General features: G+C 41.7%; 1 protein-coding gene across 2 annotated transcripts in view; it reads right to left on the bottom strand.

The window, feature by feature from the left end:
- LOC134542541 (protein lozenge-like) overlaps positions 1–16,472 on the bottom strand; it is a 346,143-nt gene that overhangs the window by 21,197 nt on the left and 308,474 nt on the right. For both annotated transcript variants that reach the window (XM_063386897.1, XM_063386896.1), the window contains exon 4: positions 24–164. In XM_063386897.1, coding sequence (XP_063242967.1) covers positions 24–164 — 141 coding nt within the window. The remainder of the gene's footprint in view (positions 1–23; positions 165–16,472) is intronic.

Raw genomic sequence — 16,472 nt, forward strand, 5'->3', positions numbered from 1 at the left:
CTGGAGCTGGAGGGCACACTCACCGGGGGGCAGGTGGGCGGCAGGGTCCAGCAGCTCGCCGCCGTAAGCCAGTGCCGACGGCTGCAGCGGCGAGTAAGAGTAGGCGGAGCCGTAGGGGCCCCACGACGGCTCAGTGCACGCGACACCCAATCCGCTCGCCGGATCTGTGGACCACAAGACATCACTCGGTCCATGAGCTGTCCAACCTGGCTTATCTGCGCATCTTTGGCTTCAGCCATCTCATCGGGCACTCAACTGTCTACACAGACTCCTAGGTGCTATCGTACAGTAAAGAAATAATGCAGTTGCAAAACATAACTTTAAATTTTTCAGATTGATTGGTTTTGAATATTTACAAATATCATGGTGTTAGAAACAGATTTTCAATAGTGATATACAAATTTTGATGAAAGAAATGTTTTGAACTAGAATTTAAGGTATGTAAGTAGACACAGGTAAACCCTCCTGAATCAAATAAAACTAAATGAATACTCGAGAGGGATTGAAGCTGCCATTGTCACAAGTGATAGCATCGAATATATTCAAATTGTTATAATCTGCAATAGTAGAACAATGAGAAGTAAAAAAAAAAAACACTGTGTTATTTAACACTAGTCGTTTAGAACTCTTAGAATTGATTTCTGTCCGTATGAATCAAAATATTTCAAATATGAAATTTATTTCTAAGTTTTCAGCTTTTCATTTATTTGGAATACTTTATAAAATATGTGAATATTTAATTTATTCTTATTAAAAAATATACATATATTTCGTAAAAAAAATAGCTTTTTTTTTATAGTTTATTTGTATGTTGCATTACGTTGAAATACAATGTGAGAATATTTATATTTAACACAATCCTACTTTAGTACCTACAAAGAAAATAGTTGTTTGCATACAGCAATAACTAAGTGGCGCGTCAAAATCTGATACAGCTGACGCTTCGCACCCACAACCTCCAGTGTTCTCGGTGACGCTTCCAGCCTGGCACAGAGCGCTCACTGCCAGATAGCACAGGCGCTCTTCAGCGCTCTGGGAACCACAGCTGACGTTAACTGGGAACCCGGCACCGCCTGTGTCGGTGTGGACAGGATTGTGGCGGGCACCGGGTAGGGTCGAGCCCCCCCCCCCCCCCCCCTCATACCATGACCAGACCCGGGTGGAGGGCGAGTCGAGGACCCGGCGAGACAAGACCGTGCTGTGCGTGTCGTCACACGCTCGCCGTCCCTGGTCGCCGTGCGCGCGCGCGCGTTTCGCAGTTTCTTGGTGTGTGACATGCGGCATTCGGCGGGAGTCATTTCATGAACGGGCCCGGAAATGTGTAACCACGGCGATACCATCTGTGACAGATGGCGTGAACAAAAGTTCGCAAAGACAAGATCAGAATTTAATAGTATTAACTGTTCAATGAATTCTAACAAGATGGGCAGTTTTTTTTTAATAAAAATTCCTTGTCAAGAATCAGGTCCAAAGCTGGGTTTTACTATTTTTTCAAGCCTTTTTTTTTTGCCTTTATTGGAGCCTTTTCATTGTATAGTTTAAAATTTCGCTCTGCAAATCGAATGACTCGATAGTCGACGAAGCTGCTCCGGCAACGAGTTCTAGCGGCTGGTGCGGAAACCACGTGTGATTCGCGCCCAGAAATTTAATTTGAAACACGATTTGCGTTTTTTTTTAAAACGCTCGGCGTCATTTTAAATAAATCTACGTTGAATTTCGTGCCAGAGTTTCGTATTACAAGTAGTGTATTTGCAACTTGAGAACACATGAATGTGCTTTTTGCCGCGAGTACTGATAGACTCTCTCACATCTTGTTTGAAATTCAGGAGGATGACTACTGTGTTACTTTTTACTCTTTCGTATAAAAGGTGTGGCGATTTAAAGTGTGAGCACATGCTAGGCGAGCCTACTTGGCCCTGCACACTCGACCTCTTTACTCGATCAGTGTAAACGAGGCTGTAACTCCAGGGAGGAGGTGACAATCCAACACCCCCCCCCCCCCCTCTTATTTCCGGAACTGTGATATATATGTTGACTAGATTTCGTAGAATTGCGATCTGTCGATCTATTCCATACGCTAAGATTACGGAAACATAAAAATATAACATTAGCGATCTGGCTCTTAAACAAATCAAAAATGCTTCAACAATGAAACCCAAAAATGTTTATACTTGTAAATTAAAAAAAACAAACAAACATAATGTCACTGTAAATATGAGGGGGAGGGGTTACCTAAACGGACACAATTACGCTGCTTACACGACCGCAAAGCTCCACATGTACTTACTACATAGTCTTTGTCGTGCAAGGAGGTGACTCCATTACAAACCTTTCCCGACAGCAGGGTTTTTTTCGGGTGCTTTGCACACAAACGCGGTACTTGTGGGGTGATGGAATCGACGGGTATTTTACTCATAAGTTTATGAGCATGAAGTTGGTACCGATGTCACTTGGAAGAATCTGCGGCGTTAACACCCAGTCTGTACCTTTGAAATTCCCAACAGCGACGCTGCAGGCACACGTTCTACACGTTCGTTAAAGTCTCCGAGCGGGTAGTAGATCACAACGGCTTCACGTTCGAGGCGACGAGGATCAGCACTGGCCACCGGAAGCCTCCCAGGGTATGGCCGCGTCTTCGCCTCTGAGGTCACTAATACACCCTGATTGCGTGTCGCGGACACCGGACCCCCCCGGGTAAGGCGATAGCGCTCTTCCGGGGCGCCCCGGCAAGTGACTCGAGGGTGAGATTCTCGGCGATGTCCTGCCGCCCCTCGCCGGATACTCCCCGGGTGGCCTCCGACGTCACGATCTCAGGGCATCGGGGCTGGAGCGATGCTGCCGTTGTTGCGCCCAGTGTCGGGTGTGGGGGCTCCACTTCGAGGGTTGCTGCGCACGACGTGAAATGGGCGAAGAAGCGAAGACAGCAAACGGTGTCTCTTGTGCGTGTCTTCTGCTTGCATTTTTCTTTACCTTCACAACCATCCTTTGTGGCAAACATGCTTTAAATGACTTTATAGTTTATTGTTTTCAGCATTCTACCAAACTTTTACCTATTTCACCTTATCTTGCCCACCATTCACCATGTTTTTAATACACTCTCATTCGCAACTGCGTAAGATCAAGGCTTCCTAGACGTTTAGTTGCCGAGTTAAAACGAATTTCAAACTAAAAGTGGGCCACATTAGGCACTGGTTCTCTTATAATATTTAAATGAAATTTCTAAGTAAAAAAGCTATCTTTTGAAAAAAGGAGGTTTGTTGGGACCGCATTCACGATGGCAGCAGACTTAACTAAGTCCTGGTCTCGCTTCTTACAGAAAATCTCGTTAAGCCAACAGCATTACAGGCACAGGCTAAAGGAATCTAAGATTCATTAGGATTACATGCTCTTTCGACGACAACTCTTAAATGTAAATCACTTCTTATCTTGCGCACGGCAATTCAACGCGCTCCTGCAATGTTTCAGAAGCGTGTGAAGGGAGTAAGGGCCCCGCCTACCCGGGCACACACACTGTGTGCAGAGCTCCAGGAGAAACCACGCGATTTGAAAACTGCTGTGGAGTCTGTTTATGAAAAATCATTTAATGATGCGCTGAGGACGGATGGGTAGTTCTGGTTCCGTATTTATTTTTAAACTGCATTTTTATGAGAGTGAAAATAATATAATTTTTAGTCATTAAATTCTCTGCAAAGATTCTTGAAACCACTCAAGGACCTTGCATTACACTTTTTTTTTCATTGCTCCGGAATCTAATGTTATGTCTGCCGCTAAAATTTCATAGATTTTTCAATGCACGGAGAGAAGACTGCGCGCCAGTACAGAGCCTTGCGCTTAGAGGCGAAACCGCACTAGAAGCGCCAGCGAGCGTCTCACTTATCATCCCATCTCACCAACACAAGTACAATCCAGAATAGGCGGGCCCCTTAATGCAGTGATCGTACAAAATATTTCTGTGGTGATTATGGGAGACAAAGCGCCAACGTGTATGTCCCTATTGTGTACATATTTCTGAATTGTTATGAAATTGTTAATAAATTGCATTTTCAGTGGGCTCGACCCATATATATATATATAATGTTATACATTGGGGCCATAAGTTAATATCTCTTTAAGATCTTAAATTAGAATGATCAGTTGAATACTAACTAATGAGCAAATATTTAAAAGTGATTAAGAATCCGTTATTAGGGTTCCGTGTTTATAATATATACATACTTACATTGTATTTGTAAAAAAACAAAAAAAAACGAATACCGTGTAACACAGGATTCACAATGATAAAGTAACAGTAAAAGTATGACTTGTGTACGTGTTTTATAAGCTACTGATTGAGGTCACGCCGACGCGAACGAGGAGGGAGCAGCAGATGAGCGTGGCTGACGAACGGTCGTGTGTCAATAAGGACGACAACACGCAGGCAGAATACACCTTTATTGCCTCACGATCTGTGCAACTACCGACTTTCTTCGCCTCTGTGGTCATGAGCTGTTTATGGTTTGTTTTTTCCCCCCCGAACAACAACTTTCCTGTCATCTCGTAAACACCTGTTGACACCTGCCATTTATGGAACAGCGACATGAAGATATCGTTACCCGGCTGTGATTTTCTCCAGCTATAAATACCTATCGCCGTATAGCCTACACACTGTTTACCTACACTTCGCGTTCTGCACGAGCAAGGTAACGGACTGAATTGTACGAAAATGAACTTTATTATCTATTTTATACGTGACGTGCACAGAAAAAGAGGATAGTTACGTTCCTTATAATGTAATAAGATTGTATTTTAGTGCTTAAAATGTATTAAAGATGAATAAACTATTTGACCAATGTTTTGTACTTGTTTCGAACTTTTTTCCTTCTTCCTGGAATTAAAAGCAAAAATAATTTTAATTCAAACTTCAGCTATAATTAGCCTATGTGCGAGAAAGGAATCAAGTTCCTAATAACATATATTCTCAGAATCCCAAAGGGTTCAGAATTCATTACTTTAGCTTGAGTTATAATTCGTGATACAGGGATGTCTTGAAATGTTTATAAGGCAGTATTTTAATCAGTTTTATTAGTTATGCAAAAATAATGTTTGAAATATTTTCTCCCTTTGGTAAGAATATTATTTGTACTTGATTTATGCCATAAAAAAATACAAAATAGTCATACGATAAAAACTAAATTTTAGACTCTTGCCTTCTCATGCCCGCCATGCAGACCGCAATACATGTCTGTTATGGAGCGAGGGTGACGTCATGGTAAGCCACTGGGCTCGCATTCAAGAGAAACCGGGTTCGACTGCCGATCTGGTCATGCCGATGGCTTTCCAAAATAACTTCAAGGAAATGCTGGCATGGTTACTTTCTCAGGACCATCATCTATTATTCCTTCCCCAGTATTGCTGGTCTGTGCTGTTGTGTGTTTGCCGCCTCTAATGACCTCGCTGCCACAGAAACGGTCAGCCCAAAGACAAAATGGAAAAGTGTCTGCCTGGTACAAGAGGCCTACTCTGTACAATTTTTTTTTTTGGTAATTGGAACAGAAATATGCATGTACAATCAGAGATATTTGTACATTTGCACATGCACATGAAAACAACGGATAGTCTTCGTAGTAATTCTGGGTTCGGATTCTTACCCGGGCATTTATGCTTTTTGCTGTCCAGGTACCTCCAATAGACAAAGGTATTTGTAAACCATGACCTGAATAGCTTTTCGGTATTAAATGCACAAATTAAAATACATAATAAAACAAAATTAAGTCAAATAATATAAATTCTATTTTTTTCCATATATATAAAAAATATGCTTGAATGAAACATCGATTCAAACATTAAAATTATCCTCAAAATTTCGTAAGAAATGCTCAGTAATATCTCGAGTAACGTTTTTCATAGATGAAAAAATAACCATATCCATGTGTCGTGCAAAATTACAATATCTTTGTTGCAGTATTACAAACTATTTCTTTGGCATCTGGTATACAAAGGAATCTTTTATAAAAATACAGAAAATGTTTTTTTTTTCTGCATACGCTACTTATACGACGCGCCAGCTGCATCGTGACTTCCTTGATAAGCATAAACCCGATCCCCTCCACCGTGGATGCCGCGGACTTGGACAAACTGACAGTTTGACGTGGTTGTACGTCACGGTACCTCCAACATTGTTCTGGGTTCCGACCCACTTGTTTTCCCGACCCAGTGCTCATGAATACGAGTCGAACCCACGACCCTCGCCATACGAGCATTCAGCACTACTCTCGCTGAACCTTGCAGCCTCTGACGAAGGTATGAGCGGTTCCGCACTTATTTTCCACAAGAATTTCCTGTAAGTCGTCAGTAGATAAAAAAAAATTGGTTGTCTGTAAAATCGGTTTACGGACGATAGTTTAACGTGACAATGTCATAACAAAACATTGATGAAATGATTGCATACTTTTATGGATAAAATTGAATCATTTTTATTGAATTATCACTATTTTGTATGGATACAAAGGAGTGAAATGAAATCTACAATTTAATTGTTAAATTTACTTTTATTTGCACTCTTTAATTCAAATATATTTATTACTTTAACGAAGAGATTATTATAACTATAACTTTTATACATGTTTGCTATTTAACATCTTCCAATCTGTGTTATTCTGTTATGGATGTGACGATGTTAGGAAAAGTAGGAAACGAATGGGAGTGTTTCAAGTTTAATGTGCCTCGAAAAAGTCAAGTCGATGGTTGTTCCAATCGAGTGCGGCGCAAGCGAACAATGAGCGTAACGGGACAAAGTGCGTAACGGGACACTTTTTCGTGCGTGCAGCCGGCGTTCATCGATTTATTAGACGTTGTCGCGTCAAAAAAACACTTGGAAACAAATGATATGTGTAAACTTTATGATGAGGCACAACCCGCCACGTGATTCCTGAAGCTCGTATGACGTTGTTCTGCTGACTGACGTAAAGCCTATTTAGTCAGTTTGCTGACACCATCCTACTTTTAAGAGTCCGAGCTGACTCTTTCGAATTTTATGTCCGCGACTAACATTTTATTTCCTTCTCAGCCTGAAGACACTGGCTGTCCTCGCGTCCTCGCGGCACCTTCACTCGGCGATCATATATCCCACCGGACAATATCGACTTTACGGGCAGTTTTTGTTCGTGGAACGTTTCAAGGTCACGCGCAAGCCGTTGCGTGTGCAGTCACCACGTCGATGCTAATTCAAGCGCGACTTCTCCAGGAAGAGGTTTCGCAACTGTCTCCTCGCAGTCGGAACATTCGCACACAGCGTGGGAACAGTGTTACGAAGTTATGGAAAAGTTTGCAAAATATCAGTGCACACAGTGCACTACTGTAGGCCCGTATGCCAGTTCGTTACTGTCAATAGTAATGTTAAGTTTTTTTGAATACACGTACTCAAATCTAATATATATATATATATATATATATATACACACCATTTTTCATCTTTCCACCTCCCCCCCCCCTTCCGGAAAAAATTCATTTGTACGCCACTGCGTGGGAATAACAAGCTTATTTAAAATTAAAAAAATAATGAAATCGCAATGACTAACTAAGTTATACATCATATTTGTGTAAAACTGATCGCCCATGAAATGTTTGGCAACATTCCTAAACGTGAACTGGAGGTTTTTAACTCATAAACTTGTTTTGGAAATGTACCGTAGCGATTTATTTATTCAAAGTATATGTTCACAAAGTAGCGTTTGAGAAATGGAAATAGCTTACGTATACTTTATTAATTTGTAGCTGATGAAGCATTTCGACTCTACTTACGCATCTTCGGTCCTCAATCAAGCGAAAACCTTACAAAAATGAAAAGTTTGCTATCGGTTTTCATGAGAAAGATAGAATGTGCAGAGCTTCTGAAAAAAAAAAAAAAAAACCCACGCGATAGGAAAAAAAATTATTAAGATCCAAGTGGGGTCTGTTTACAAAAAAAAAATCTGTTCTGTTTCAGTTTTAAGTTTTCAAACCGTATTTTCTTGAAGAGTGAAAATGGTTAAAACGTCTGTTATGAGGTTAATTTTTAGGTATTTAACACCCTGTAAAGATTCTTGAAAGCACTCAAGAGACTTGCAATGCACTTTTCCTTCACTTCCCCGCCGTTAATGCTATGGTTGCCACTCAGATCTCACAGCTCCCATGCACCAGTCCACAGCCTTGCGCTTAGAGGCGACACCGCGCTTGAAGCACCAGCGAGCGTCGCACTTATCGCCCCGCCTCACTGTAAACAGCTAGTCCTCACCCCAGGCACGGGCCACCTGTTTGCAGAGCTCCGGGTGTCACAGAGCTGTTTACAGTCCGTTCAAGATTTCTTGAAAGTATCTCATTACGAACAGCATTTAAGAACCATTGCAGTTGTTATATAAAAATTGAGTTTCATGGTTCCGTCTTTAACATGCATTTGTTTTGGACAGTCGAAGAGGCTAAAACGGGTGTTTTCAAGGACATTATAGGCCTAAAATCCTTATCTTTATCTTTAATATTACAGCATAAAAATTGTGGGGTAACCGCTTAAAGTCCCATAGGGGTGCGTTACCGACTGCGTGCCGGGTCGTACTTGGCGCGTAGAGGCGGTAAGGAGTGTGATGCGCGGGCCAAAGTCGCCTTTAGCGGCCCCGCGCTTTCAGAGCTCGTGCGCCCGACCAGGCGACCACCTTAACTGAGTGTTCTCCTTATTTACTGTCCAACCAGTGACACACTTGTTGACTGCTTTGCTAATGAAATCATGGAAGCTTCTCGATCTTTTTAGTATACTTTGTGTCAGTTTTAAAATACCATCATAATACAACTAAGAAGTATTCCATCCACTTCATGATAATGCTTGTGTGGAAAAAAACAAACAACTATTGTATTATTACATGGAAGCAGAAAACCTTTTCCACGGATTGTCAATGCGGGTTCACTGGCGTGCTAGCCAGCCTGGGTGGCTCTACCTGGAGATCTTCCTTGATGACTCCTAGGCAATCCGTTAGCATCACCCTGCTCATCCAACCCCCTCCTCCCTTACCCACCCGGACGCGCTATTTTCATCCACACTGTCTAGTTATATTCTTTAATCTGCACATAAAATATTGATAATACAGTAAATTACATGTTTTCTTTATGGTCTCTGTATAGGGGCAGGCATTTTCCGCGAAAAGATCTGAGCACTTATTAGACTGCAACAAGGTATACCCGCACCTGTGGTTTCTTCCTTGTGATTGGCGGCCGTCTGCGAGAGAAGTCGTTGCCTTGTTTGACAGAGCCACCCAGGACGCGTTTACTTCCGCAATGAATCACTGTGATTGGTGGTGTTATAATCGATATGTACCTGGGATTAACTCACCCAATCACGAAACACAGGCGGTGTTACAGTGTTTTAACTTTCATCTAGTCTCGGAATCTTTTCGCGAAATCTGCACGCCCCTATCTCTGTATTGTCTGCCTTCAACTGATTTTCTTTAACTCTTCTTTCCCACTATAATTCTCTACAATGTTTTATTGAGTGATACAATTTACTATCTTATCCCTCTTCAATTTCTTAACTTTCTTCTTCACCTATTTGTGCATTAAAAAAAGACACTGATTGGTTAGTGGCCACAAAAATAGTTAGCTAACGGCACACTTGACGATTTAGGCTACATACACCAGCCGGTAATATTTCATTTATTTGATTCTACAATAAATTCTTGAAATATTATCTCTCCATCCACTCTAGTATTCGCGTAACATTTTGTTTCTCTCATTTCCCTTGGATTTATATTGTCTACATGCAAATACAATTCTTATAATTTTGGATACAACTGTGTTCTTACCCATGCCTCGTATCATGGTTGTTAGTAAATCACTGTTGTCTTGTATTCCGCAGTCAACCGGTAATTTTTTCGCCCGACCGTTATGCCGGGTTTGTAAACTACGCAAGAAACGCACGAAGCATAATGTTAAACAACAACGTTTTCACATACTTGTTTATTAATTACTCGAGGCTAAAAAAAAAAAAAAAAAAAAAAACGCAACGCAAGCATCGGCTAACGTTCGGGTTGCGTTTCAGCCTTCTACGTTAGAAGTAAATGTGTTCTGGAAAACTTTAAAAAATGCAGACATAGTGTGTGTGTGTGTGTGTGTGTGTGTGTGTGTGTGTGTGTGTGTGTGTGTGTGTGTGTAGAAGACTTCGGTTTTTTTTTATCACACGAATCACTAGAGACCGGAAAAATTCGCGAATTCGTTTCGCGATAGGCTAAAATACAAATAGTTATACCTCAGTGCTGCCTCTGCTGTTGGCTCACAACTCACCTGGATGACTCTGGTCCAATGAGAAACACCCAACCAACGCTTTATCGAATCACAGGCTGCTACGTTGGGGCGTCTCACAAGACAGCAGCCAATGGGTGGGTGACATTTGACCGAGAGTACGTATAACTATGGAGTTCATCCTACAGGTCATTGAACCCGAGAATTTTTCCGGTCCCTACGAACCACGTTTTTTCACTTATTAAAACTATCGCTGAGTTCGAGTTAAATCATCAAGAAGTTTGTACGTTCTCGTAAAATAAAACAACATAAATCGTGAAACGTGGCCAGATGGCTGAGTAGGGTTGGCGGAGTATTGCGACTCTTGCTGCTTGTTCCGTGTTGCGTGGACCCGGGGCCGGGGAGATGGGGAGAGGGAGGGGTGGGGGTGGGGGGGGGGGAGGGAGCGGGGGGTTCGATGACCCCCGGCCGCGGGGAGCCGACACATTTGGAACGAGGAGGAAGCAGGCGGGCGCACTTGACCCTGCAGCCCCTCGCGGCTGACCCGTCCGCGGCGCGCGAAGGGGCGCGAGGGGGCGGGAGGGGGCCGGCACGAAGTCATCTCCGCGGAGATGAGCCGCGGGTAATAGGAGCCGCGCGGCTGTCGCCGAGCAGCGAGGGGGGAGTGAAGCCGGGCGCACGTCCCGATGTGGCCCGGTCAAGCTCGCGGACTAACGGCTCTGGAAGTGACTTAGCCCCCCACCCCCCAACCCCCTTCCGAGGGGGGTGGGACATTTCAGCCGCACCACACGTACCAGCATGGCGGCTGTTTGTTCATTACTAGAGACCGGAAAAATTCGCAGATTCATTCGGCGATAGACTAGAATTCAAACACATATGCCTTTTAGATGATTTTCCAATTTTGGCTTACTGTTCATCTTGAATAATCTCAACCAATTATAAACCCTCAACCAAAGAAGTATCGAATCACAGACAAACCTGCTGAGACGACTTACACAAGTCGGCAACCAATGAACTTCCGTTACTTTCCCAAGTGTACAGGGGAATGTGTAGTCTATCCTGAAGGCCATCGAAACCGCGAATTTTTCCGGTCCCTATTCATTACACAACCTACCAGCGTACCCACAGGCCCGTGCGCCAAACCTATCCCACAAGACACGCACCGCCGCCGTCGATTCAAATGATTTTTCACCAGTTGGGGTGCACCTGAATTACTATGCACTTAGCGAGTTATAGAAACTTCGGTTTCTGGCCTCGTCCACGATTACTGCCCCGGATGGCAATATGATGAATCGGCGGCGGCTGTTTGTTCACACCGTCGCGTCGCGTCGGGGTGCCATTGTCATCTCCGTTCCCAATTTCAAATAAAATATAGCAGTATAGAAAAGCTATCATGTGTCTCGTAGAGATGCAGAAAAATTCATATTAATTAAAGACTACGTTTATTTATGTACCCAACGCAATTTCAATTAGTCACAAACTCATAAAACTGCAAATATTTTAGCTCATTTCGGGGCAGGGAATGGCAGCCCCGACGAATTTTCTCGGATCTGTTATTATATTAATAGGTAGGTGACAATCTGTAGTACCTATATTTGATATTATTGCTGTGTCTATGTCTGCAAGAAACAAATAGGTACATAAAGTACATAAAGGTGGGACTCACTAAGAAATATTATAATTAGTTGTTAATATGACAGATTTCGCGACAAATGAACCCGTTTTTAAAAGGCTTTTTTTTATTTTATCTACCGTTACTTACTTCCTTTTAGTCGGTTATTTTTCAAAATTTTTATTTAATCTTTTTGACGTGACGTCTAATAAATCGATAAACGCTGACTGCACGCACAAAAAAGTGTCCCGTTACACATATTTTCCCGTTACGCTGTGTTCCGTTACGCACATTGTACGCTTGCGCCACATCTCTCTCTTCTACTCGATTGGAACAACCATCGATTTGACTTTTTCGAGGAACATTAAACTTGAAACACTCCCTATCGTTTCATACTTTTCCTATCATCGCCCTATCCTTAACAAAATAACACAGATTGGAAGAAGTTAAATAGCAAACATGTATAAAAGTTATAGTTAAAATAATCTCTTCGTTAAAGTAATAAACATATTTGAATTAATGAGTGCAAATAAAAGTAAATTTATCAATTAAATTGTAGATTTCATTTCACTCCTTTGTATACATACAAAATAGTGATAATTCAATAAAAATGATTCAATTTTATTCATAAAAGTATGCAATCATTTCATCAATGTTTTGTTATGACGTCACGTTAAACTATCGTCCGTAAACCTACTTTACAGACAACCAATTTTTTTTATTACAACGTGTACATCAGTTTGGTTCACAACTCACCTGGATGAGTCGTGGTTTTTTTTTTCAGAAATTTTAATTTTGCTTTTAATTTATTTTCTGGAATTTAACTCGCTAGGAATAATCGTAAATATGCCATCAAATAGTGAATATTGCTAAACAAACATAATACCAACATAACTACAAAAACTTGCGTTATACTTCAAAATAACGAAAAATTATTTTTCTATGCAGATAGGGAAGGAGTGAGGGGTCGTTTGCAGTTTGACTTCAAGCATTAAATTGGCAGAGATTGAACTCACCAACTCTCTTACTTCTTACCTCCATGCTTAGCCCAGTACTAACATTTTGTTTGGTAAGTATATTCGTATATTATATTTGAATATTCGCAATCTCATATAGAGAATGTTCTATGGAGAAATTAGTCTATGGAGTAAGTGTCTGTTCTTGTGTTGAAGCAAATATCGTATCTTATATTACGATACCTATTACGATATTTGGTTGAAGTCACAAGAATTAGCAATTGGTTAGCTAAATAAACAGTTGCTGTACAAAAGATAGAAGAAGTTTGTTTAATAGCTTGAAAAGACCACGCTAGAAAAAGTCATTAAAAATCCGTTATAAAGTGAGTATTATTAAAAATAAATGTATGCGTGTTCACTTGACAGATGTTAAATTATTGCTTATTATATTATTAGTAGAGACCAGAAAAATTCGCGAATTAATTTCGCGATAGGCTAAAATACAAATCGTTATACCTCAGTGCCGCCTCTGTTATTGGTTCACAACTCACCTGGATGACTCTGGGCCGATGAGAAACACCCAACCAAAGCTTTATCGAATCACAGGCTGCTACGCTGGAACGTCTCACAAGACAGCAGCCAATGAGTGGGTGGCATTTGACCGAGTGAACGTAGAACTATGGAGTTCATCCTACAGGTCATTGAACCCGCCAATTTTTCCGGTCCCTAATTATTAGGAAACACAATTCTCTTTGGCTGAGGTCGCAGAACAAAAACATAAATGCAAGAATGCGAACGCTAAGTTATGTTATTGCGCAAGTATGGAGTGTGAAAGTTTATTCGAGTGTGCAAATATGCAAGTGTACAAGTATACAATTATGTAAGTATGAAAGTGAGCAAGCATGCAAGTATGCTGCGTCATTTCTACCCCTTCCCTGCCGTCTCCTCCTCTACCGGTTCCCCACCACGTAGCTACCTAACTATTCCCCTCGTGCGATCTGAATTTTCGTAACGCTCGAAAATTCTAGTCCCTTAAGCAAAGAAGTTTCACTTCAAAAAAAGATTTTAACAACACATCAGCAAGGTATTAGGAATAAGCTTCCTTTTAACAACAACAAATGTTTTGTTATCCAGGGGGAAAGGGAGGTGATGACCTCACTAGAGACCTGCAAAATTCGCGTTTTCATTGGCCTTCAGGATAGACTGCATATACCCCTGTACACTCGGGAAAATAACGCAAGTTCATTGGCTGCCGACTTGTATAAGTCGTCTCAGCTGGTTTGTCTGTGATTCGATACTTCTTTGGTTGAGGGTTTATAATTGGTTGAGATTATTCAAGATGAACAGTAAGCCAATATGAAAATCATCTAAAAGGCATATCTATGTGTTTGAATTCTAGTCTATCGCCGATTGAATCTTCGAATTTTTCCGATCTCTATTAATAAGTAGCATGTAAAATATAGCACACACCCACTCCGTGGCTTGCTACCTCCGCGGGATGTCCCAAGGTCGCGTTTCTGCCCGTGTGACCGAGTGGCGCTGCCACCTGACAGGCGGGGTAGTCTGCAGTTGCGACAGCGACGGCGCTGTTCCGGGAACAGGCGTGTCGCGCGGACCCGGTGGCCGGTTGTGCCCGGGTCAGGGGAGTGTCTCGCCGCGCGGGGAAACCCGCCGCGCGCCTGGCCAAATGTGCAGCTGGGGTTCATCTTCCCTCTTCCCCCCGTTTGTCGTCTCCTTAACGCACAGCTCCCTGAGCAAGAGAAATTCCGACAAGTAATCTCACGATGTTCTTCTTGTTTGTAAACTGACATTCTGCGGAAAAAAAGAGCCTGTAAACGATCATTTGAAGAAAAAAAAAAGTTATTAAATAGGAAATCTTTTGGGCGTTTAGTTAATAGTTTAAAGAGTTGCTAAACATCTCTGCGTATAGCGGTTTATTTTTGTTTCCCAGACCATAAATGATTAAAAAAAAAACTTTAAGTTAATTTATTAATTTTTAATTTTATATATTACTGACGCGATTTGTTTCATTCAGTATCCCCGCGACACGGGATTCAATCCGGCATGAGACTTGCGTGGAATGTCCGTGCTGCTAGTCTGGTAACGAGGAACAGCTGCGTATTCCGCAGTGCTCTACTGTTTCGTAATCCGTCTGCAGGTTTGACTGTGTTTGTGCATTCTACATGTTTACGTTAAAAAAAAAATCACGAAAAACACACGCAACGGATGTGAACTCCGCCGATTTCTCGGCAGAAATGCCCGGTCGAGGCCAGCTGGTTCGGATCGCTTCATGCTGCCGCCAGTCCACGCCAGCGTCGACTACCGCCGAGATCGCCCGCCGTCTTGCGAGCAGCCTCCGTGGCGGACGCCACACTGGAAACACACTTGATGTGCAGACATCTCGGTGTGCGGAATCCGGTAGAAGTTATTTCATGAATGGGACGGAAGTGGATCGGAACGGAAACGTGTCCCTGAACGCGGTGCTGCCATCTGTGTAAATCTAAGAAATCTCGAAAAGTTGGTGGGCCTGCGTGATGCATCCATTTACATTAACTTTCGCGAACATCGGGGGCTGCACTAAGCGTATTGGTGTAGCAAACAAAAAAATTATAATATTATGCCTTAATTTATAGACACGGAAAGAAATATTGAGAACTTAAAAAATACTCATTACAAGTTTGACAATCCTTAACTAACATTGAAATGTAGCGATAACGCAGCGTTCGTAATACTGCGAAGACACAAACAAATTGGTAGCCTAATTATTAGAGACCTGTAAAATTCGCGATTTCAAATCCCTAAAGGATAGACTCCATGATCCTCTATGCACTCGTGCAAATTACATCTGCTGATTGGTTACCGACTCTTAACACCCGTTGACTGGAATGATCGTGATTCGCCAATTCTTCTGTTAAAGATTTTTCATTGGCCCAGAGTCCTTCAGATAAACTGTGGCCCAATCACTGAAGCAAAATAATGTCAAAAGTATTTGGACTTCTATCCTATCGCGTAATGAATCCGTGAATTTTACAGGTCTCTACTAATAATGTATTCGACGCCATGAAAAAAAATCTATTTCATGATGAAATTTTTACTGTTAAGGTTTGTTTGCAGGAAGTATTTACAGACAGATTTCTGAAGTTTAAGCCAAAACAAACGTATTTGTTTGTATAATATGCGTTTAAAAAATGTTTCAGATTAGTTTTGTATTGACATATCTACTGGACTGTAATTATTAGTTTAAAAAATAGGCTACTTACAATATAGCTTCGCATAGGTAATACAATAGAAAACCAATAAAATGTTAAAAATATTTGATGCCATATTTGACCCAAAACAATTCTCCTTGCTATTAAACAATAGGCATTTTTAAAGTTTCGATTATATTTTGTTATGACTATTCAGGTTTACAAAATGTATTCCTGGATAGTTTCACTGCCATAAAATTTACTTTGGCACACCAATACGTTTGGTACGGCCCTCGATGTTCGCGAAAATGAATATATACGGGTGCATGTTGTCACACGTGGGTCCGCCATCAGGAGGACTTAGGCTCGTGGCTACAGCAGTTTCTGCATGCATGCGCATTGGACTTGCAACCTGTTAAATTTCCGTTGTGTAACAGGGACTTATTTAATTTCATTTCTGGTGCATTCTCAAATTTC

Source organism: Bacillus rossius, assembly GCF_032445375.1.
Source record: "Bacillus rossius redtenbacheri isolate Brsri chromosome 9 unlocalized genomic scaffold, Brsri_v3 Brsri_v3_scf9_1, whole genome shotgun sequence".
In the NCBI taxonomy this organism is placed as follows: Eukaryota; Metazoa; Arthropoda; class Insecta; order Phasmatodea; family Bacillidae; genus Bacillus; species Bacillus rossius.